The 22,773-nt window shown below is 42.4% G+C and overlaps 1 protein-coding gene across 7 annotated transcripts in view; it reads right to left on the bottom strand.

The window, feature by feature from the left end:
- CADPS (calcium dependent secretion activator) overlaps positions 1 to 22,773 on the bottom strand; it is a 474,061-nt gene that overhangs the window by 143,615 nt on the left and 307,673 nt on the right. For all 7 annotated transcript variants that reach the window (XM_055558508.1, XM_055558510.1, XM_055558511.1 and 4 more), the window contains exons 10-11: positions 14,941 to 15,049; positions 9,200 to 9,412 (exon numbers count right to left, since the gene is read on the bottom strand). In XM_055558508.1, coding sequence (XP_055414483.1) covers positions 9,200 to 9,412; positions 14,941 to 15,049 — 322 coding nt within the window. The remainder of the gene's footprint in view (positions 1 to 9,199; positions 9,413 to 14,940; positions 15,050 to 22,773) is intronic.

Genomic DNA, 22,773 nt, shown 5'->3' with positions numbered 1-22,773 from the left:
ATAGATAATATGTTTCTTGAGGGTACGTTCCTGATCTGTTATTTTTCCCTTCCAGCTCCCAGAGGAGCCAGGTCCTTAGGAGGTATTTATTAACTGACTTACTCTGACACCTCCATCCCAGGAAACTTCCCATCGACTTTATTAAGGAGTCACACACATGGGGATTCAGATGGCATCTTGCAAATCCCAAAGTGGGAACATGTGCTCTTAGGGGGGAAAAAAATCTTATAAAAGGAAACAGAATTCTAGGTGCAGGTGTCTTTGGATACCATTCAGATTGTCTGCCTGTGTCTCCATACATGTCTAGGACCATATGCATTACATATGTTGTCTATTTTAAAATAAAACACTGCAGCGGTCCAGCTGTTCTAAATTCTGTTTCAAAGAACTTGTGGGTGCTTCTCAAGCAACACCATCCAGTCATCCTTGCAATGGCCCAGTCTGTTCTTCCACAGTGCTGAACATTAAAAACTAAATGCTCCGTGCAATCCCATTTTGCCCTGTACAAACGATTGGAACAGGCTGATGAGAGAAAAAGAAAACTCCAATGTTGACATTAGCAAGGGGAAAACAGCCCAGAGCAAAAGGGTGAGAAAGTCAATTCCTGGATTCAGGACACCTTGGGATCCATTCCTTTGCCAATGTTTGGCATGTGTCAAGGGAATGCAAATGAATTTAAATACTAGGCTGAGCAAAACAGAATTAGGAGGGGAAAGTAGAAGCTTAAAGCTCTAATGAGGTTTGGATTAGCTCTTGCTTTCAGAGACACATACCAATGTTCTTTTTCATTAGTATGTGTGCGTTTTTTTTTTTTTTTAAACTTATTTAAGAAATCAAGGATTGACTGAATTTTAAGAATTTACTTCAGTCTTAACCTTTTTCAGACTTGGCTGAATAGTTGCTAACTCTTGCTTGGTTTGCAAGGGCTTCATATGTACTGAAAATGGGCTATGTAATTTCATAGGCTTTGGAGCGAGGGCATAATTCAACACATCTTCCAAACAATGCTACTTGTTTCACTTCTGGGCTTTAACTGTATAAAGATTTTGAAGTCCTCTATAGCATGGGCATAGGAGAATGGCTTCACACTGAACTTAGATGAATAATGGTGCCTAAACTACATTTATAAATTTAAGGAACTATCAGTGGGCATCCATGATAAAGGAAAAGGCTGACAGACGCACAGACTTCAGGAAGGCAGGTATCCTTTCAAGCGGAAACTAACTAAAATCTTTACCCCAAGTTTGCTCGAAAACAATTTTGGTGTGGCATTTAAGGACTATTGTGAAAATCACGGTTCCTGGAATGATATGATTATGTGGACTTTACACTCTCATTTAATCTACTTAAATTTCAAGTGATGTTCATCATTGACCATCCTATCACTTATCTGTTCTTTAACCCATCATGAGGTTTGGGTTTACTTCATGTTTGATATTTTCTCCCTCACAATGGGAAAGCACTTATCATATTATTTCATGATCTCTTAATAGCAAGCATATTTGTGTGATCTTGTTTCTGATCCAAAAAAAATTTAGATAAGTTTGCAGTAAGGTCTACCGAATGGAATTTTCTTGAGGGGAGTGGATAATATAGTTTTTCAATTTTCATGTTATGGAGACGTTATTATCCCAGCAGCTCAGGGAATGAACAGAAAAGGTCAAATCTCTCTTTTTATTTTGTAATATTACATTTTAGAACTTTTTATAGGCTAAAGAAAAAATTCTGCTGTTGAAAATAAACTATGACTAGGTTGCTAATAAACTGTCTGAGAGAGGCTCCTTTCTCTACTGAATCCCTTTTATAATAAACTAGAGGTAGCTGTTTTATCACTGAAATTTAGAGCACAGTTATGGCTGCTGTTACTCCTGATGGATGCTTGAGGCAAGAGAATAGCTAATGTAACTATAAAGTCATTGTGAACTCAAACTGCAAATTAAAAGGTGACTTTGTATCTTTCTTATATGGAAAATGTGTGCTTGTCATATCTGCTTGACAGTGTAAGAGTGGATGTATGGTTTGGACAATAACGAACAATGACAGTAGTCAACCTCATCAGAAGACATGAAATAAAGAAATGACAATGATTGATGGCAGCTGGCTGTTTATAGACTTTTCTAGAAGAGTTTTTCTTGGCCTGATCAAGTAATAACCAGGGGATGTTGCTCCCTGCCTGAGCTCTGCACAGCAAGCAAAAGACTGGTCCTCCCCTGCCTGCTGCCCTTGAGAAACAACTTAATTCTTTCATGGTCCCTTTGACTCAGTCAAGCTAACTTGCATGGCCAACACCAAAAGGCTTCCTCAGAAGCTATTAAGGGCCACACTGCATTTTGCAGAAATCACTGACAGGACAACCACGGGGATAAACATGTGATGCTTATTTCAATGTTCATTTTTGTGATTCTTCATAATGCAAATGCTTTGAATAAAAATCATCAGAGATTTTTGTCAGTGATCAGGAAACAAATAAGTGATCTGTAATTTTCCCTGCTTTACTTACAATTTACTGAGTACTTGATAATATTTTTTATGGCACTGCAGCATGAGCTAACACAAATTTTCGAGAGTTGACTAATAATGTCTCCTATAAGTCACTATAGGTAATGAAAACAGTTGATTAGTGAACAATACGTTAGATGTGCCTGAAGTAGGTAACAAAGAAGTGACCCTTCATTTAGTATGATCTATTGAGAGCCTACCACAGTATTTGGAAAATTTTGGACCTTACTGTGAGAGTCTATTCTTTTAAAAAGTCATATACTTTATGGAGAGAAGAAATGTGATTTATAGTGTGGTTTGGGGTCATGCAAGTTAATACTGAATTCATTCTCTGATGTTGCATTCCTGCAATGTAGTAACTGCAAGTTGACAATATAAGAAGATATAGCAAAAAATCTCCTCAGACAAAACTCTAGAAAGGAATTAGGCAAATGACTATTTGTAAGTCTATTAGGATATCAATGTGTTGTTGGGCAAATACATGTAGTTTGACTAGAAAAAAATTCACTCAGTCATCTATTCATCCATCTTGTAGATTTTTTTAAGTATAGCAAAATCCTAAATTTTCACCAAGTTCACATTCTTCAGTAAGCTTTTAAAAATGCCTCATCAGACATGTAAAGGAAGGAAAGTTAAATTAAGAATTAAGTATCTGCTTGGAGTGGTTAAAAAAAAAATCTGTCTGCTAGCCAGGGGTACATTTATGCAAAAGAAAAGAAAAAAAGAAAAGAAAGGAGGGGGAAAGCAAAATTAAGAAACGAAAAGAATCAAGGACTATTATTAAATGGTCAGGAGAAATGATGTGACCTACAGCTTCTAAGTGAGCGTTCAGAATATTTGAGTACATATTTGCCTGCTCTCTTGACCAATTTTTCTAGCTCCCTCTAATGTCAAGTTTTCCCTTAACACATTTTTGGTGACTGACTTTTTCCTCTATGAATAAAGGAACTGTATACTCTGTTTTAGTAATAAATAGTGAAGAGAATGATTTTTCTAAGTTTTAAAGTTTCTTTTTTTCTCTTACAGGTGTATTTTTAGAAAAATGAATACAAATACAAATGATGTAAAAAACGTTATTGTTGTCATTGTTCTTGGGAGAGCAGTGGAGAGAGATTTGAGACCAGAGGTCTAAACCCTCCATGACATTGTGAGATTGTGAATCTGAAGCTTCTGTGAATAAATCACATGATTTCAATTGTGTCCTCAATTTCTTGCTTTTGTGTGTGGTAGCTGCATGTATTCTATCTCTCTTTTCAAAATTAACCTCTATTGGGTTTTAGAGTACACCCTCAATTTAGGCAGAATGAATTCTTTCATGTTCAAATAATGCATTTACTTTATTAATTGTGTTCTGCAATTTCTTGGAGTCTTACTCAGTTACCACCTTTGGGTTTCCTAGCCCACCTTTCTGTTCGTTAAGGTATCCATGGTTACCACACCATTGGTTCTCTGACCATTCTAACCTTTGGAATGGGAAAGGAAAAACAACAACAACAACACATCATCAGAGTGCAAAATGATCTGTTTTCAGGCATTAAGCAGTCAGGTAGCTGTGAATTCCATGAAACGAAGGCATTCTTTGCCATTTCGTTGTGATGTTCATTAATATTCTTGGAATTAAAAAAAAATAGGAGATGTTAATGGTTGGCTTTACTCAGAGGATCATTTGATGCCAATATGAAAGCCAAGGAGAGGAGGCAATTATGCACACATCACATGCATCCTAGTTCCAGTATGGAAGCTTACATTTCCAACCTAAGGTCAGGAAAATTACATAAAAAGTTTTACTACAAAGTCTAGACATGAGGAAGATTTCAGAGGAGAGGGAGGAAGCACATTGCAGGTGTCAGATAATCTAGTCTGATTATCTGAGCTGTGCTAGCTATAGGGGAACACTTACCCTTCAGTCCAGCTAGAAGTTAGCAGGGTAAGAAGGAACAAACCAGAATAACATAAAGACTAGCAACAAGGCTCAGGAAAGCAGACAGGAGCTCTAACCTAGCAGCTAAAGTTCTTGGGTTCGAGCAAAGATTGAACAAGAAAACTTAAATGAAACAAAACAAAAAACAAGAAAACCAAAGCCAACCCCCACCCCAAACCAACAGTAACCAAGGTCCCCCTAACTGCTGAAGGCTGTTCAGGTGGTAGCAAAACTAGAACAATTCTCAAAAACATCCAACTTTAGGGATTTATGATGTGATTAACATTTATTAGTTGAGAAACAGACATTAATATGAGACTCATTGCAAGTGACATATCAAATAATCATTGACCAAATCGCAAAGCTTAAAATTCCCACTCCCCTCCCAGTCTTGAGAACAGAGGTACTGGTCTTCACTGTTCCTCTAACACACACTGGACAGGGGTCAGGTATTTCAGTGAGAGGCCACTTGGTATAACAAATTGTGGCAACACTCAATTATAGATTTGGATGTCATTTCCAAAGTAAGCAACATTTGCCTTAAGAAAATGGAAAATTATTTGTTGTAAAAAGTTGTATAGGTAAGTACTGACAATTTTTTTAAGTTTTAACCAAAAAAAAAAAAAAAAAAAGAGAGAGAGAGAGAAAATTAAATCAACAATAACACACACCAAAGAAACCACAAAAGAACAAAAAAGTTGTAAAGTTTGGTGGAATCCTCCCCAAATTATTGTAGAGTCACATAGAAACTCATGAATAGCAGGATCTATTTTTTCCCAGTTTTCCCCATTCCATACAAATACTCCACTCCACTCTTAGACGTGTCTTTTCATTTTGAAATCGAACTTCTGAAGTTGTAAAAGAAGTAAAATCTGCACCCAGAAGTCTGTCAAACTGAATTTAGAAAGACCCAAATAAACTCATGATACAGTCAAGTATCCCAAACTGTAAAATGTTCCATTTTCAAATTTCCCTTGAGCAGACAGCGACATGACAAGACTGGAGTGTTTATTTTTCTCTATCCAAAAAACTGCTTGCATTTTTCTGTTAGCTTCCCTTTGGCATGTAAATACTAACACAGTGATTACAAAGTTAAACTCATTAAAAAGTTTCTTCATCATTCACTTGCAAGGATGGCAGCTACTTTGAGTAATCTTCGAAACCAGGGATTTAATGAGATGTGCACGGAATCAAGTATTTAACAATGATCCTTACCTTTTGGAAGTCAAGGAAATCTTTTTAAAATGCAATACTTGATTGTATTTACTCCTTTTGTTAGAGAGTCTGTGACTGACAATGTTTGTGATGTGACAAAATAAACCGAGGTATAGACTGGGAAGCAAATGTCAGCGAAGAGTCAACACTTGCTATTTCTCACTATGCTGTGATTGTTTTTCATTTTTCTGTAATCTTGCTTTGCAGTACTAGGTAACCAGTTTGTCGCAGTTTGCCCAGGACTAAACAGTTTCTGGGACACAGGACTTTAATTGCTGGGATAAGGTAAGTTTTGGCAAATTTGGATGAGCTAGTTAGGATTCTAAGTATGAATAAACACTAAATCTGACTTAGTTAAGTATAAATCTAATCTGTTTAATAGTGAGGGTTTGAATTTAAAGGTTTAAATGCAGCTTTGCAGTAACTGTTACGGAACCTTCACTCTATGGCAGACTCCGCTCAGTATGATATACCCCCCACTCTCAGCAATGTTTGGGTCGTTTCGAACACCTACTCAGTGACACCACAGAATACAAAATTCTTGGATCTTTCTTGTGGGTTTCATATACTCTTGACTGGAAATGACTGGGGATCAGATACAGAAGTTTGGGTGAGTTAAATACTGGCTAGATTACGATGCTCGTTTCTAAAGTATGGGAACAGAGCCTCACTTTCTGGTACTCTGGCCACAGTTTTCATTAAGTGCCTACACAAGCAATAGGTAAAAGTCTGGAGTAGTTGAGGCTCTGCTTCAGGGGTAGTAAAGTAACTACGGGATTACTGGGCTTAACGCTAGTGTGTTGAAGCTCCATGTAAGGAGTGTCACTGACTGCGGGGTCAGAAGCATACAGTTGTGCAAAGCGGGCACTGCACAACTCAAGAGGCACCGTTCACACTTTTGTCTGTGGGAAAAGAGCCTCCTGAAGGGCACAATCTGCATGGCTGAAAGCAGTGGCCTTCTTACAGAGCCTGGTAGGAGGGGTATGCCTCATACTCTCTAGAGACCTTCTGTTCCTAGGCAGAGATGAGGAGGTAATAGAGAAGGGTGGCTCCGGTAGCAGGTACTGATAAATCCCAGGGGCATGACACCCCTGACCTTCTCACTCACCTCCCAGCCTGCCTCACATGCTCTTGAGGGATGATACTACTTATCCTCATCCCCAAATTTTAACTCTTAGAATTCTGCTTTGGATGCTCTGTTTAATAAAAGCTTCCTCTGTCAGCTAGGATAGTAACATATATCAACCTTGTGTGCATACAAAAAAATCTTCTAGCTGATGCCTACTGACCAGATTCTAATTTCATAGCTAAATGAATCCTACCCACAGAGGAAACTCTAAATCAAGAGCCCTAATGTATTTCCATAAAGAGGCATCCATCCCCTTCAACAGCCTTTCAGTCATCGCCTTTATAGAATCTGTGTCTGCTCTCCATTTCATTTTACCCCTGAATTTCCATTCTCTTTCCTATACTAGAGAGAAAAAAGTGGGCTGATCACGAACCAAGTACTAACTTCTTAATCTGGGGAGACGACAGAACAGAGACACTGAATGTAAGGTGAAATGACTTCAGAAGAAATGGAAATTATTTGGAAATAAAACTGAGATTTTCCAAATATCACCTGTGATACATGTTTTATGAGGTTGATTTAGATGGTGATCATAATTAGGCATTTTTGTTTCCTCATACAGAGATAATTCCATCTCAGAGGGATATGATAGGATGTGTTGTTTCAAAATTCATTTATAAGGAGGCTGTTAGGCCAGGTGAAAGAAGGGATTCCATTACAGAGGAACTTTTATAATTAAGTTAATATTGGGGATGTTTTATTTCAACTAATGAGTAAACCATTTACAAAGAGATGCTTCTTTTCTTTCTCAGTGTCACAAATGTTACAGGAAAAAAGAGTAGGAAACTTGGTGGTGGTCATGGTCAGAAGGGCTGTCCCTCCTCCCCTGAGCCCTTCCTCGATCTCTTATTTGTTTAGGGTTTTCTGTGTGGAAACCCACATGATTGTGTGATTATTTACACTGTCCCACAGGGAAAGCATCTTCCTTTAAAAAAAAAAAACCCATCAGTACAGGACAAGAATCCCTGGGAGCACCTGATGGGTAGTATTTGTCATCCAACAAGAATGCTTCCCCACCAGCAAAGGTGTAACAAGATTTAAGAACACAGTCTGGTTAAATGGAAACAGACATGGCAGTGGAATTTATCGAAAAGGGAATTACCTCTACTTAGTTGCTATAGCGAAAGAATCATGTGGTCCATGTTTTAAGAGCAACTGGGGAGAGACTGTGTGAAAGCACTGGGTTCAAGGTCAAGTTTCCGATGAGGGACTTTCACACTTGCTTTCCCTTTTGCTGCAATTCTTTTCCCACAGATGTCTGTGGGGGTAATTTCCTATCATTTGGGCTTAAGCTCAGATCATCTGTGTTATATTTCCTCTCCTTACTCATTCACCAATGCATGACATTCTTTATGGTGTTTCTCAGTGTGTGAAACTATCTTACTATATATATATTGTTTTAACTTGCTTTACTGCCTCGACTTCCCCACTGGGCTGGAGGTATCCTGAGAACAGGGATCTCCTTGTCTTCCTCATCAACATGTCTCATCACCTAGACAGTTGCTCAGTGAACTACACTGAATGAGGAGGTGCCATGCTAAAGACAAGACCCACCATGATCATTGCTGAAAACTGATGTGTGCCTGAGCTCTTCCTAACTGACGTGTATTCAGGACATGGCAGACATCTCTACTTAGGGTGAATGCTTGTAACTAAAATGAATTTGGTGCTTTATGTTTCCAGGGTTTCCATTTTCCTTGTTTCAACAAATATCTGCAAGGGCATGCTGTCCTTCATCTTACCCTGTGCATCTAAACTGTTCCAAGATCAAAATTATCTTGGTAGCAAGACGGCATGGTGAAAGGGCCAGAAATTAAACCTGATGCTAACCTATAGAGGGGAAGAGACTGGAATATGAACTGGGACTGTTTAAGGAGATGATTTCATTTCTGGGTTCTGGTATTTTAGCTCAGAATGGGATTTTAGATACCGTGTTGTTTTCTTGTGTGTGTTCCTGTGTCCCCCCCGACCCTCCCTACTGCATGTGATAATGTCATCATTTATTTTTAAATGGTTCTAAGTTGCATATTAAAATTTATTTCAAATTAAGCTCTATTTTAAAGTTAATTTTAATAGGAAGAAATGAGGCAAGGACATACATAATCTACTATATTTGAAGGACTCAAACAAATACCTGTTTGGCTGTGAATTCTAAACTTTCATCAAAACAAAGAGAGAAAAATCCACCTGAAACATATTTTTCTTTGTTTAGTCCTGGAGGAGGGGATTGTCAAGTATTGCACTTTAAAATTACTTTTATCTAACATTTTTGTCCCAACTCTTCCCCTCTGAATTTACTGTTTGTTGTTTTTTTTTTTAAGGCAAACATGATTTTGAGCATCCTTAATATGAAAGCAACTAGACTTTCTAATTCAACTTTCGAAGACTGACTTTACTCTACAGAACTAGTTTTAACAAATGGCATATTTACTTACAAAATTGGGAGATAGGGGCATCCAGCTGAGGCACATTCCCTCCCTTGGCGTTTAGTTTCTGGACTTGGGTTGGGGGCACAGGCTTGTGTGACTGCCCAGTGGCCCGATACATGGCTTGGACCCAGAGAATGCGATCTTGCTCATCATCACTTGCAAATATCACGGTGTCTCCTTCTTTGACTGCGTTGAAGAAGGCTCGGCCACCCTCCAAACCTGGATTAAAAGGGAAGAAAGACTACTAAGTTGAGCTGCAATGTTCTCAGCAGGACTAAGCTCTGAGCGGCAGTCTCTATGCTTTTCCTTGGGCTGGAGAAAAGAGGTGCATCTGTTTATCTAACTATAGGATAGCTAGTCTGATACCATGATGTCCAAGAGGCATTTGAGCATGGCTGTTGTCTCCTGCCACCTTTGTCTTATTGGGGACAGAGTCGTCAAATGAACTGCCTAATGGCAAGGTAAGTATCCATCTATAAACATTCTATTACTTTCCTCATTTTTAAAAACAAGCCAAATGACAACAAGAGAAATGCCTCTTGACCCCGCCTCTCAAGTCCACAACCTCAGGGAGCTTTCGGACTCCTGATTTTTCTCTCACTGCCCATTCCAATGAAATTCTGAAGACTCTACTTTCAGGACATTACAACAGAATTTGACCTCTTCTTCCTTCTCCAGGGCTGCCACTCTGAATTCACCCACATTCATCTCTCACCTGGATTATTCTAGTAGCCTCCTATCTGATCCATCTGCCTCCACCCTCACTCTCTATACTTGACCCTCCAGATGGGAGCCAGGGTGACTGGTGTAGCCCAAGAGTCAGGTTGTGCCATCCCTTTGCTTAAAACCTACCAGTAGCTCCGCATTTCACTTAGAAGAAAAGTCTAGGTTCTGCCAAGGCCCTCCAGGCCCCATGTGAACTGAGCCCCCACTGCTCCCACCCACTTCTCTTACTATGTGCACGTGTATGCACCAGTTCACGCAGCCGTGTAGCCTCCTGCCGCTCCCTCAACACCCCAGGTGTGTTCTCGCCTCAGGACCTTTGCACAGTGCTTCTGCCTGTGCCTAGGACTGTTCCTCCAGTTATTTTCACGAGTCACAGCCTCGCCTCTTTCAGGTCTTTGCTCAGACATCACATGCTTGTTCGGGCCTTCCCTGACCTTCACCTCTCCTTACCTCTCTTCTCTTGCATTCTTTTGCTCCAAAGCTCTTACCACCTCTAAAAAAGTATATGATTTACTTCCTAAGGCAGAGAGTTTTTGTCTCTTTTGTTCCCTGCTGCATCCTGGTACCCAGCACTGTGCATGCAGAGAGTGAGTGCTCAACAAACACAAGTTGGATGAATGAATGCCCTACAGACCCATTCTGTCCCATAAGCAGTTCTCTAGGCCAAACTTTAGAGAGAAGTTGGCAAAAGAGGCCTCTCTCTGGGCTCAAGGCAGAGCTACATTGCGTCTGTCAACATATTCCAAAAGCCCATAATTGTGGGGTGACTGGGACTCTCTGTCGTTAAACAAAGCTTCATATCTTCACCAGTTTCCTCACCATTTGTCTACCCTCAACCTACCTCTTTAAAGGTGAAAGGGGAGTAAGTGGAGTAGTTAGAATCCCTAAACCAACAGGGCCCGATTGCCAACCCATTTGACATTTGCCTCGGGTAAGATTTCTGGTGATGTTAAGAATTATCTAGTGTGTCGACAATATTAATTCAAATGTCTACTTCATAAGAATGGGTATGTGTTAATAATTTTGCACTTACAGTTGCCAGGGATTATAGAACAATAAAGAGCATATTTTTTATATGAAGAGTTGAGGGGTACAGCAATTTTAATAAAATATTTTTTGTGGCTGTGATTATGAAGCATTATTTTGGTTCTTTTCTTACAGAGAGCTTTAAAATGTGTGATTTGGATAGGATGGTATACAGTGAGCAAGCTGGGAAAACCTGATGAAATGGATGGACAGCATCGTAAGAAGGAAAATTCTGCAGAGAGAGAAAGGAAGAAGAGCTTTGAGGAATGCTTTAAGCTCTGAAAAGTGGGTACCAAGGAGCTAAAAGAAAAGACTGGGTTCAGTAGAGCTTCTGCAGTCTAGTCTAATGGCCACCCCTGGGATAAGGCACTGTGACAGGGCAGGTGAACTCCAGGCCAGCCATCACTGGGCGGGACCTTCCCCCTGCCCCACCACCTCCCATTTGCCAGGGCCTGAAGCTCAGAACAGGGACATTGCGTTCTTGGAGCTACTGTCAGAAAGTCCTTTCATGGGGCTGACTCAGGAAGGAGAGAGGTAGAGGGGCACAGATGCTAAGAAGTGTTGAGATTTTTACGGACTCCTCCCAACAGCCTTGGAGAAGGAAATGGCAACCCACTCCAGTGTTCTTGCCTGGAGAATCCCAGGGACGGGGGAGCCTGGTGGGCTGTCGTCTCTGGGGTCGCACAGAGTCGGACACGACTGAAGCGACTTAGCAACTTAGCAGCCCAAAAGCCTTACAAAGGATGTACATGTGCTCATGTACTCAGTCGCTCAGTCGTGTCTGACTCGTTGCGGCCCCCAGTTGCTCTTAGAGGATGAGTTATTGACAACAGAGTGGAGCCTAACCATGGGGTGAGTGAGGCAAAGAGAAACAGGTAAAGCAGGAGAAGCAATGACAGCGACAGCAGTGAAGAGCAACAGAGCTTTTCCAGAAAGCCCGGGAGACCAAGGACACACCAATGAGAATGAGGAGAAAGCAGAGCAACTAGCTCGAAGAAAACCAAGGAAGAAGACAACGTGAACGCCAACATGTGCTCCCAGGCAGCATTCTTAAGCAAGGCAGCAGATCCTGGGGAAGGAATCTGCAAAATGCAAGGTATGATAATGCCCGGGCTCTCCAGCGAACATCCCACAGGGACTGACCTTCAGGAACAAGAGGACATGTCTGGGAATAGATGGAGGCAGACCAGGCAAGGAATGTTCGCCAGTTCCCTGGCCGGGGATTGCTGTTTCAACCACACACATGGACACAGTCTATTTAGGGTGGTAAAGTTGTCAAAGATTTAATTTAGTCCTTGAAATTGTGCCACTGAATTATTTCAAATGAATATCCTCTTATTTGAAGACTTCTTTATTTCATCTAATAGGAACTGAGAGATTGTTGCATACTCTTTGAACCATACCCAGGGAAAGAGAAAGAGAAGCAGTTTCATTTTTAGATTAAAATGAAGAGCCTAAATGTAAAAACTACTTACAGTTATTTACCAACTCCCCAAACCAACTTTTAAAGGACCCTATACTGGAAGAGTTGATTTAGAGCCAATGCTTAGATTTGGGTGACTGCTGCATCCCAGGCTGGTACAAAGGCAAGGATGTCTATGCTATGAGGCTACCTGCCCCATCTCCACCAGTTGGTTCCATTGACAACCAGAATAAAGGCAAGAGGAGAAGGACAGATGGACCCAGAGGTCCTGCTTCAAGTGCACACTCACCTTTCAGGCAGCAGTAGGGGAAGACTTCTCAAACCTCTGAGGACACTTGCCAAATTGTGTAGTAATTACCCTGATCTTCAGCTGCAAACTTTAATGTCCAAAAGAATCTCCTAGAGTGCTTATTTATTTATTATTTAGTAAGTGACTGATGTGGGCCATTTTTAAGTCTTTATTGAATTTGTTACACCATCGCTTCTGATTTTCTTTTTTTTTAAGTTACAAAGCATGTGGCATCTTAGCTCCCTGACCAGGGGTCAAATGTGCACTGAAAGGCGAAGTCTTGACTACTGGACACCAGGGAAGTCCACAGAGTGCTTATCTGAACCGGAGGATTCTGGTTCTTGGTTAGGTTTAGGGTTCAGGAACTATTCTTTTTCACAATCACTCTTTAAAAAATTCTAGGTTAGATTTTTCCCATGACAATTGGGAGAATCTGAATCTCCATTTTCAATCAAACGTTGCTTTGAAAATAACTAGGACTTGGCACACAGAAAGGCAGAGAAGACTCTGCTTTATTCTCAAGAACATAATCACTCTGCTTTCCATTTACATCCTTGGTAAAGGAATTTATAAATTATATCCCAGGGGATCAATGTGAAGAAAAAGAAGAGAGGCTTTGACAATGTACGTGCACAGCCACTCCTTTGGCATGTAGATGGAACAGCCTTCTCCCCGCTGCAGAGAGGTCTGCTTGCTACCGTGTGAGAAGACAACAACTCGAGCTTCACTAGAGCCGTACACACAGCTATGTTTTACTGCAGGTGCCAAAGGGTGAGATGGGTTAGACCTCAAGTCCCAGCACTGCTTCTTCCTTTACAAAAGGAGATGACAATTCTGGTCCTATGCACTTGGTGGACTGCAGTGAAATCCAAATGCTACCATGTAGAGGAAAGGAAAAGGGAACTGGCTTTAAGGTAGTGCCACAAGATAGTGCTGCTTCTCCTTCTCATATGGGTCCCTGATTACCCACTTTAAAATGGAGGTCTTGGGAAAGAGGGACTGTTTCTCTGAAGGGAATGCCGTGATTTGAGAAGACACCACTGCAGAATGCCACGAGGGTTCGTTTCTTAATACAGGGGCCACATCCTTTGCTCTAGCTGTTGCGTGAAACTGGCTCAGACTCCAAGGTCCTGTTCACGAGGAGGGATTTCCAGGACAAGCCTTTAAAGTTCTGACACATTTTACGTGGTCAGCTCTGTATCATGCTCCGGCAGGACGCAAATTATCTATGGAGGTCTGAGGGGGCAGGTCTGGTCCAAAGCACTCAGGGGTGGCAATTCTGACGCCCACTGAGACGATAACTTTCCCAAGTGAACTGGGCCAGAGGTCTTCCCAGTTACACCTTTTCAGGTTAACGCCCCATCTTCTCTCAGACTCTGTTTTTCCTTTATGTGTATTTTGTTGCATGTGGAAGAGCAATATGGGAGTAGAAAAAAAGGTTTTGGGCCAAATAATGCAGTATGGTTGGAAATGCTTTCCTTGTGCAGATTTGGCATAAAAATAAACTTCTCTGGGAGAGGGCTGTTGGTGCCTGTTGCTCATTAATATGCTGAAATGATTTCGCACCCCCCCCCCATTTTGAAGGTTCCTTGAGGCAGATTTCTATTCATTTTTTTTTCTTTCTGGGAAAAAGATAACATGGGTTTGGAGAGAGGTGTGAGAGGGCAGGATGTGGAACTTATGCAATGTAGAACTTCTGAGAAATACTACCATTTGTGTGGTTCTCTTAGTTACATAAGGCTGAGTTTGGATGTCTACGCTGTGGACTGGTGTCTTTTAGGAGGGAAAAAAAAAGGTTTAGAGAAGACTTTCTTTTCAAGTACTATTAGATAACCATGACTTGTACTTAGCAAATGTGGACCTACAGGGCAGGTTTACCTGGACAGGAGACACAATACCTGCCAAGCCCACACATCACCGGTGAATAAGACACAGACACAGACACAGACACACACACACACACACACACACACAGAGTCATGGGAGTACATGTAGGACTTCTTTTTCAGGAATTTCTATTGAACATTCTAGGGTGGAATTAAAATTTGAGGTGGGCACAGCTACATAAAAGAAAAATGTACTACATTCTCATTTTGGTTTTATGAGGATCCCAAGTCAAAACAAATCCCCGGACTGGAATCGGCACTTCTTCATTCAGGACAGAACCTCCAGGGGGTGGTGAACTGTGGCTGTGGCGCCCTAGTGACTTGGGTCAGTCAGTGTCCAACATGGGGGGAAGGGAGAGAGTTCTGTGGGCTCACGGCCTAGCAGGTGGGCAGGTACCTGGCTGGGGGTCCGTGTAATCCACGGTGTAGCCATCCAGTTGGAGAAGTTCCTGAGGCTCGGCTTTTTTCTCCCGGTAACTGCACATGGCAAACGTGTACTGACTCACCTGAAAAGGAGAAGCAGAGACGTGTGAGGCGGATTCCCTAGAGCCCGTCTTCCTTGAATAAACCCTCTCCATTCAAGCCTGTCCTTTCCCCTGAGGCCCTGCTCTCTGGAGCTGGGTTCAGACTGCATTTTTCCATCTCCTGGCTGTGTGACTTGGAGCAAGTTAAGAGACTTCCCTGGTCCTGATACCTCACCTGTAGATGGATATAATCTGAGAACCTACCTTGTTGCTGCCTTATTGTGTGGACTGAATGAGTTCATATCTGAAATGCATTTCAAATATTTTCTTGATGCTTAGGAAGTGCTTGAGAAAAGTTAGCTATTATCATTACTGCTATATTTTAATTGGGCTAAGCTACATGAAATTTCACATTTGGGTAGGTCAAAACTGGTTGCATGGCAGCAATTTTATAGCTTCTACCTACTATGACTTTGGCCCTGGCTCTGACTGAGGCTGTCATGCTCTCAGACTCGACACAGGTCTTTCAGTCGTAAGTTAGGGACCTGACTTTTATTTACACCCGCCTCCATTTCTTTTAGTATTTTATGTTTTGCAGGTCAATTCTCTGCACTGAGCCACACATCTCATTTCTTCCTCGCCCTTCCCATGGAAGGAGTGCCTTTGGTCGCTCTGAAAAGTCTTCCCTTCGTCTCAGACAAGTGTAGGAGTGACACGCTGTCACAAGCAATGAGTGCTTGATCTCTAGGCGCCAGTCACGGGAGAGCCACCCTCGGCCCCCGTCCCTCACCAGCCTCCACCCACGTCGGTGCTGGGTGCACACTCCACAGCTGCAGGCCGGCCTTCAGGATCCTGTCGCCACAGTGCACCCAGACCCAGCATGGACACTGAGCATTTCTGCATCCAGCCTGTCTGCAAGGAGCCCAGGGAAGAGCAAGCATCCTTCAGGCTTCGGGCTAAAAGCTCAGGGGCATATTTGCCATCCATGGATGTCAAATGTCGTGGAGGAGTGCCATATCCCTCATCTCTTAGTTCCCTTTATTAAAACAGACATTTACTAAGTGAACTTTGATCCCGGCAGGGGATATTTTTTTATCTCCTCCGTGGGTCAGATTTGTCCTTCTTTTAAATGGTAAGAAATTAGAGCTCTCAAACCCTGCATATATCTCCCACAGTCCCTGGCCTGAAGGTCCCAGTGGTAAGATAACAGGAGTCCTCAGGAGAATGTTTCACTGGTTGGTTTATCTCTTGCTGCCCTCTGTTGGTTCCTGATGAAAACTTTCTGCCTGACTTGGATTTCTTTACTGTGCTTATAGTTTACAGAATCTGTTCCTTATACTGCAGGGTCTCGATGGGCTTCAAGGGAAACATAAAGCCGCTAAGAGTATGTTCGTAAGTGGACATGTATTATGCTCTGCAATAAGCAGCTTCTTCTAAAAAGGAGGATTAAGAATGGAAGCTTTGCGTAGGGGTCACATAGGCCTGGGACCTCATCCCAGCTCTCCTAAGTTTTCATACATGTAACTCAGAGCCCTTATCTGTATTTTACCTGTCCTATTGTGGTCGAAGAATAAACTGAGTGGTGAAGGGCTTTTTACATTGTGTGTGATATTCGCCTGGCAAATACATGCATTTATGTAAGCAGTTTCCTTGCATTTGGCACTACTTTCTCCTACAAAGTAGCTGAGCAGGTGTATTTGCCTACCAGATTATAAGTCCTTTGAAGGCATGCCTAGAGAATCATATATCTTCGTTATATTCCCCTTTCCATGAGCAAAATCTACCATGTAATGGGCATTCACTAATTGGGTCTGATTGATACTAGAAAAATGAGTATTATCATCCAATAAAGAGGTTTCCTCCCTTCCAGATTTACATATGTTACTCCAGTCCATTACTGATCCCAGAGACAACTGATTCTCCATACCTGAGAGTAAACAGATAGATATTGTTGAAATTGCTCTGCAATGATATTCTTTACCTCTCTGGTAACCTGGACATTATATAGCACATTAATGTGATGATCAGCCAGATAGAGGGTTGGGGACGTTTGTTTGAGATCAGTGAAACATCACAACAGAAAGGTGCTACTTCAAGGTTCAGGCATTTACTATGACTACATGCTTGGGGCTTTTTGACTTTTCCTTCTTCTACTTAGATTCTTGCTTCTTGGAGAGCTGGACGCTGCTGCCCCCTTCTGGTAATACTGTTGAAGTTGTTCCAGACAAACTTTGGGCTCAAAGAAATTGGTTTATCAGGACCATTTTAATAAGGAATTTGGCAACTTACTTTTGGAAAAAAAGGAGGAAAGAAGGAATGATTTATTTTTGAATATTTAGAATTATTGCAAGGAACCTCAGATTTTCTAGAGATCTTCAAGTGTGAGGGAACAGCAAGGGTTTGGGACTTGCCAAACTGTTGTAAAAGGAGAAGGGGACAGTAGAAAATGAGACGATTAGATGGCATCAATGACGCAATGGACATGAATTTGAGCAAACTCTGGGAGATAGTGGAGGACAGGGAAGCCTGGCATGCTACAATTCATGGAGTCAAAAAGCGTCAGACATAACTTAGCGATTGAACAACAATGAAATCTTGTAATCCCTGACCTGCCAGAGTTTGCTACATGGAGAGGGCTCCTCAAGAATGAAGCCAGTTTAGAGGAAAGCACAGTCAAGAGATTCTATAAGCAATGAAGCTGCTCAAAAATCAGTGGGTGGATGGATGAATGGATGATACATAAATAGGTAAGAGATTTATAATTAAAAAAAGATTTGTAATGGAACAAGTATAGTAAAAATGCTAATGGAAGAATTTAATCGGTACTTTTAGAGGTTTTCACTGTAAAATTCAATTTTTCTGTATGTTTGAAAATGTTCTTGATAAAACAGTAGGGAGAAATAAAAAGATAACAGGAAAAAAAGCAAAGAAATGGTTCAGATAGACAGACTGAGTCTTGGTGACTTTGTTTAAGCTCTGGAACCAGACATGCCAGAAAAACTCTTTAGCTAATTAGTAATTTAATAACTAACCAATATAATTCTTCTAAAACTTAACCTAATTCAGGTTGATGATTGTTGTTTACAGAATATAAATATAAACGTCTTTTAGGGCACTTGTGAAGTTGAGTGGGAAGAATGAACATTCATTCAGTGATTAAATCATTCACATCCTCCATGTCTTACAATTCACTTTCATGATTAACTTAATATTGATTTCTGGGTGGTACCTATTGTATTATGAGGTGCTTTACATTATCAGGCAATATGCTAGCTTATTCAGATTTAGATTTTTAGAAAGTTGGAATGGTCAGAATTTAGGGACATTATATTATTTCTATATTTTCTCAGGGCTTCCCTGGTGGCTCAGATGGCAAAGAATCTGCCTGAGATGCAGGAGACCTGGATTCGATCCCGGGATCGGGACGATTCCCTGGATAAGGAGATGGCAACCGACTTCACTATTCTTGCCTGGGAAATCCCATGGACAGAGGACCCTGGCAGGCTAAGTCCATGGCGTTGTAAAGACTCAGACATGACTGAGCGACTAAAACTTCCACTTCACTTTCATACTATCTCTAGGGAATCAGAGACAGATATTACTTCGGGACTACATCGGCTCTAACTGATGCAAGTGAGAGAGCTATAGGCCGCTGTACCCGCACGGCTTCATCTGAGAGTTTGGCGTCACGGGAGACACCTGCAATGAGAAGACCTGTGCGAGGCTGCACACGGGTTGTCTATGAGCTGTTGCTCCTGGGCAAGTCATTTAAGCAGCCTCAGCTTCTCTTTCCTCCTATGTGGGACCTGGGTGGCGGTGGTGGGGGGTAAGATGGGTCCTCACTATAGTACAGAAATATTGTGAAGACCAGCTTGATAAATACCTTGTAAACTCCGAGAGGCCGTAAAATAGAATTATCAGCATTATTAGAGAAATCATAGAAAGGTGCTAAAAGGGGACAAGTATCTCAGAAATAATTTGGCTGAAGACCAGTTAAAAACTGATTTTAACAAGAAATCACTGGGGCATGGAAGAAAAATATTTTAAAATAAGATGATGATAGAGGTGAGGCTTTCTAATATGATATGGATGAGGAGCTGGCTGTATCCACTCCGCCCCTTCCAACCCAAGATGGGAAGCTCAGAGTGGAGCTAGTCTTCATCATTAGCAGCGGTCTGGTCACAGTTCCTGACAGTGGTAATCAATGTGCTTGGTCCTGACCATGGCCCAGGCAGTTTAGTTACCCTGATGCTCATTTTCTTGGAGAACATGCACTCTGAGAGAGCAGTCTGCAAGGAATGAGAGACTTGGTTTAAGAGCGACAATGGCTTCAGAGCAGTGTTTCTTCACAGGTGGTCTCTGGACACCCTGCACCAGCACCTCCTGGGCTGCGTGTCAAGGACACAGGTTCCTGAGCTCCACCTCAGAGTCTTCTCTGTGTTAGAGGCTTCTGCATGGCTCCCGAATGTGCATTTTAAACAACACGCAGTACAGGCAGTCCAGGTCCATAACTGGAAAACACGGTGAAGCAACACCGAAGTCCTGTCACAGAAACCCCCTGAAACGGCTTCATTCCCATCAGGGCCGGGGGTGCAGGCTCCAGTCACACTCACCATCATTTTAGCCTTGATCCTTAAACACAGGAATTGCTGCTTTGGCTCAACACTCCTCAAAGGGTGGCCTTTGTCCCCGGTTAGTAGGAAGTCCATTTACAACCTATTTTTTTGTTCCTAAGGTAGTAGCTTAGCTCTAAAAGGAAATCTCATTAAGACAGAATGCAAAAATTCTGCATTATGGACAAAAAAGGAGACCATGTGCATGTGTGTGAGATAGAGCGAGACAGACAGACAGACAGCTGGGGTGGGAGAGGAGATGGACTCTGAGGAGACTGGTGTTGGATATGTTCTCTCTCTGCTGCTGCTGCTGCTGAGTCGCTTCAGTCGTGTCTGACTCTGTGCAACCCCGTAGACGGCAGCCCACCAGGCTCCCCCGTCCCTGGGATTCTCAAGGCAAGAACACTGGAGTGGGTTGCCATTTCCTTCTCCAATTCATGAAAGTGAAAAGTGAAAGTGAAGTCGCTCAGTCGTGTCCGACTCTTCGCGATCCCGTGGACTGCAGCCCACCAGGCTCCTCCATCCATGGGATTCTCCAGGCAAGAGTACTGGAGTGGGGTGCCATTGCCTTATCCGGTTCTCTCTCTAGGCTTTCCAAACAATTTTCCTTGTATTAAATCTAATGGAACTCACGATCCTGTTGGAAATTATGCATCACCAAGTCTCTATAAAAATAACACTCCATCTGAATGGAGAGGAAACAAACATTCATTGAGTCACGTGGGTAGCTGTGCTTCCTGAGTGGTGGCTTCACTCTGTCCACAGAGACCCCTCTGAGGCTGCTGGGGAGTCAGGGCAGGACAGGGTGGGGGGATCTGCTTCTTTCCCCAGCTCCCTCACCCATCCCCAAATTTGATCAGATCGGTTCTCCTGTTTGTTTTGTTTTTGGCCACACCGCACACATGTGGGATCTTAGCTCCCCATGTAGGGATGGAACCAGAGACTCTGCGGAGGAAGCGTGGAGTCTTCACCTACTGGACCACCAGGAAGTCCAGGTTATCCTGTTTTTACTTTTGCGTGCTGGGTGTCAGTGGAATGGTGCAGTGGTTGAAAAGAAACTCAAAATCATCTGTCTGTTAGACTGGATTCCACGCCACATGCAGCTGCCCGGCGCCAATGGGCACCACTTGGACCACCATCTTTCTATTCAAGCAACTTGGGGTATTTTTGGTTTCCCTGAATTGGGCCAGGATATGGGGCCTTGAACTTCTCTCTTGCAGCTCTGTTGGCACTGGGGTTGTTTCGAAGTGCTTAAGTTTTTGTTTATCATTTTCACAGACTGCCTGCAAGTGTGATCGTCTAAACAGCAGAGATGAAAAAATGAGCAGAATCCAAAAGTGACGCAGTATTTTCAGGCAGGCCACTAAAACTGCTTTGAGACCTTGTTGTAGTGGACAGGACAAAAATGTCAACAAAACCTGAGCTCTGCTCCTGGCTCCCCCATTACCTTGGTGATGGCAAGGCTGTCGTATCACCTCCGTGAGCCACAGAAGGTGTTAAGGGAGGCACTGGGTTTCGATTGAAACAGAAGGTTTAGTCTGAGGGATCCCTGTACCCAATGTACCACAAGGGCTCTTTAAAGTGAATGAGAATCACATGTACATGAAACGTCTCACAAAATCCTTGTAGGAAAGATGCTGAGCTTTAGGCAGGCCTCCAATGTCCTTTCATGATTTTCAGAAGTGAGCTCAGAGCTTGCTTTGTAGCTACTGGGTGATTCTTAACTTCTTTTAGTAGAAGGCTTGGTGTGAATGCCCTAAAATGCCTGTGTTCCAGCTGCACTGCTTATAACAATCATTCTCTTCTTTTGGGTTCAGTACATACTGTATAGACATAGCTTCGTTAGCATTTTCAGCACAATTACTTTTTTTCTCTGAAGAGTGAAATCTCTCCCAAAGTAAGAGATCAGCCACATCTCCTAAGCACTCTGTCATTTCAGAGATTCTCAGAGGAAAGTCTTGTGTCCAGTAACCGGCTGCCACAGTGGGAGACGAGACTTTGTATCACATGACAAGGCCACTTGTCCCACTTTCTCTGAGAAGGTGTCGCCAGCCACTCTCCAGGCCATATGACCTTTCCTTTCTCAGAAGCACCTGAAGCACTGCCTGGGCTCTCTCTCTCCTCCTTTTCCTTCGTTCTTCCACCAAACACTTCCTGAATAAGCATGCCAGATACTGAGCAGGACAGGGTATGCGTTGGAGCTGAGGGGAGGGAAGGACAGCTAGGACACTGTCTATGTGGGAGGCCAGACTCACAAGTGAGTCTAGGGGGGCTGCTCTGCCCAGTGGGAGGCACAGAAGGGGAGAATCACCCATAATCCAGCACTACTTCTTTTGATGTCTGTTTCTCTCGACCTATATGCTCTCTTTAGAGTTGGTATCACCTGTTTGCGCCTGCTCAGCATTCACTTCTGTGTCTGGTAACGGCACCCTGATTTTGCATTGGAGACAGCTCAGTGCCACTGGGAGTCAAAGTGCCATGGCCTGCCCTCTGAAAAGTTGGGTGTGTGACACAAGCTGGACTGACCCAGCTCCCTGTCTCAAATTTGACCTTTGAGTGGAAATGCAAGGATAGAAAACGGTCAGAGCTGATTCTGTCCTCCAGCCACATCAATGACACTGGCCATGGTTCCTACTGCCTGGATTTCTGAAACTCCTCTGGGAAGTAGCTTTTGCAACAATCCTATCAACTACCACAAAAGCCTTCCAAAATACATTTTTCAAAATCATAATTGCCTTGCATTTGTTTCTGCTGTCTGCTTATGAGGAACTCTAAGAGATACTCTTTTGGAAGTAGGGACTAGGTCTCCAGGTTCTTATCTATGATCTATCAATGTGCCCTAATCAAAATAGGTACTGGATAAATGTTGGTTAGCTGATATTCCAAGGAAATGTACTGAAGGATTAAATGTCTTCTATCACTTAGATGTGGCTCATTTGAAAGGGTGGGAAAAATTCCAAAGTTTTCCTTTGGTTAATTTATTTTGAGGTTTTGTTGTACCCTAGAGCAATCATGAAAGCAAAGATCATGTCTTGCTTACAGCTAGAGAGATGAAGTCTGCCTTAGAGGCTCAGCAGAGGCTTGAGTAGATCCACAGAAGGTCTAGCCTTAGAAGCTCAGGGTTGGTAGAACTTTCAGGGCCATTTAGACTAA

This window comes from Bubalus kerabau, chromosome 20, assembly GCF_029407905.1.
Source record: "Bubalus kerabau isolate K-KA32 ecotype Philippines breed swamp buffalo chromosome 20, PCC_UOA_SB_1v2, whole genome shotgun sequence".
Taxonomy (NCBI): Eukaryota; Metazoa; Chordata; class Mammalia; order Artiodactyla; family Bovidae; genus Bubalus; species Bubalus kerabau.
Note: the sequence above shows the minus strand (reverse complement) of the source record. Positions and strands in the feature narration are given on the sequence as shown.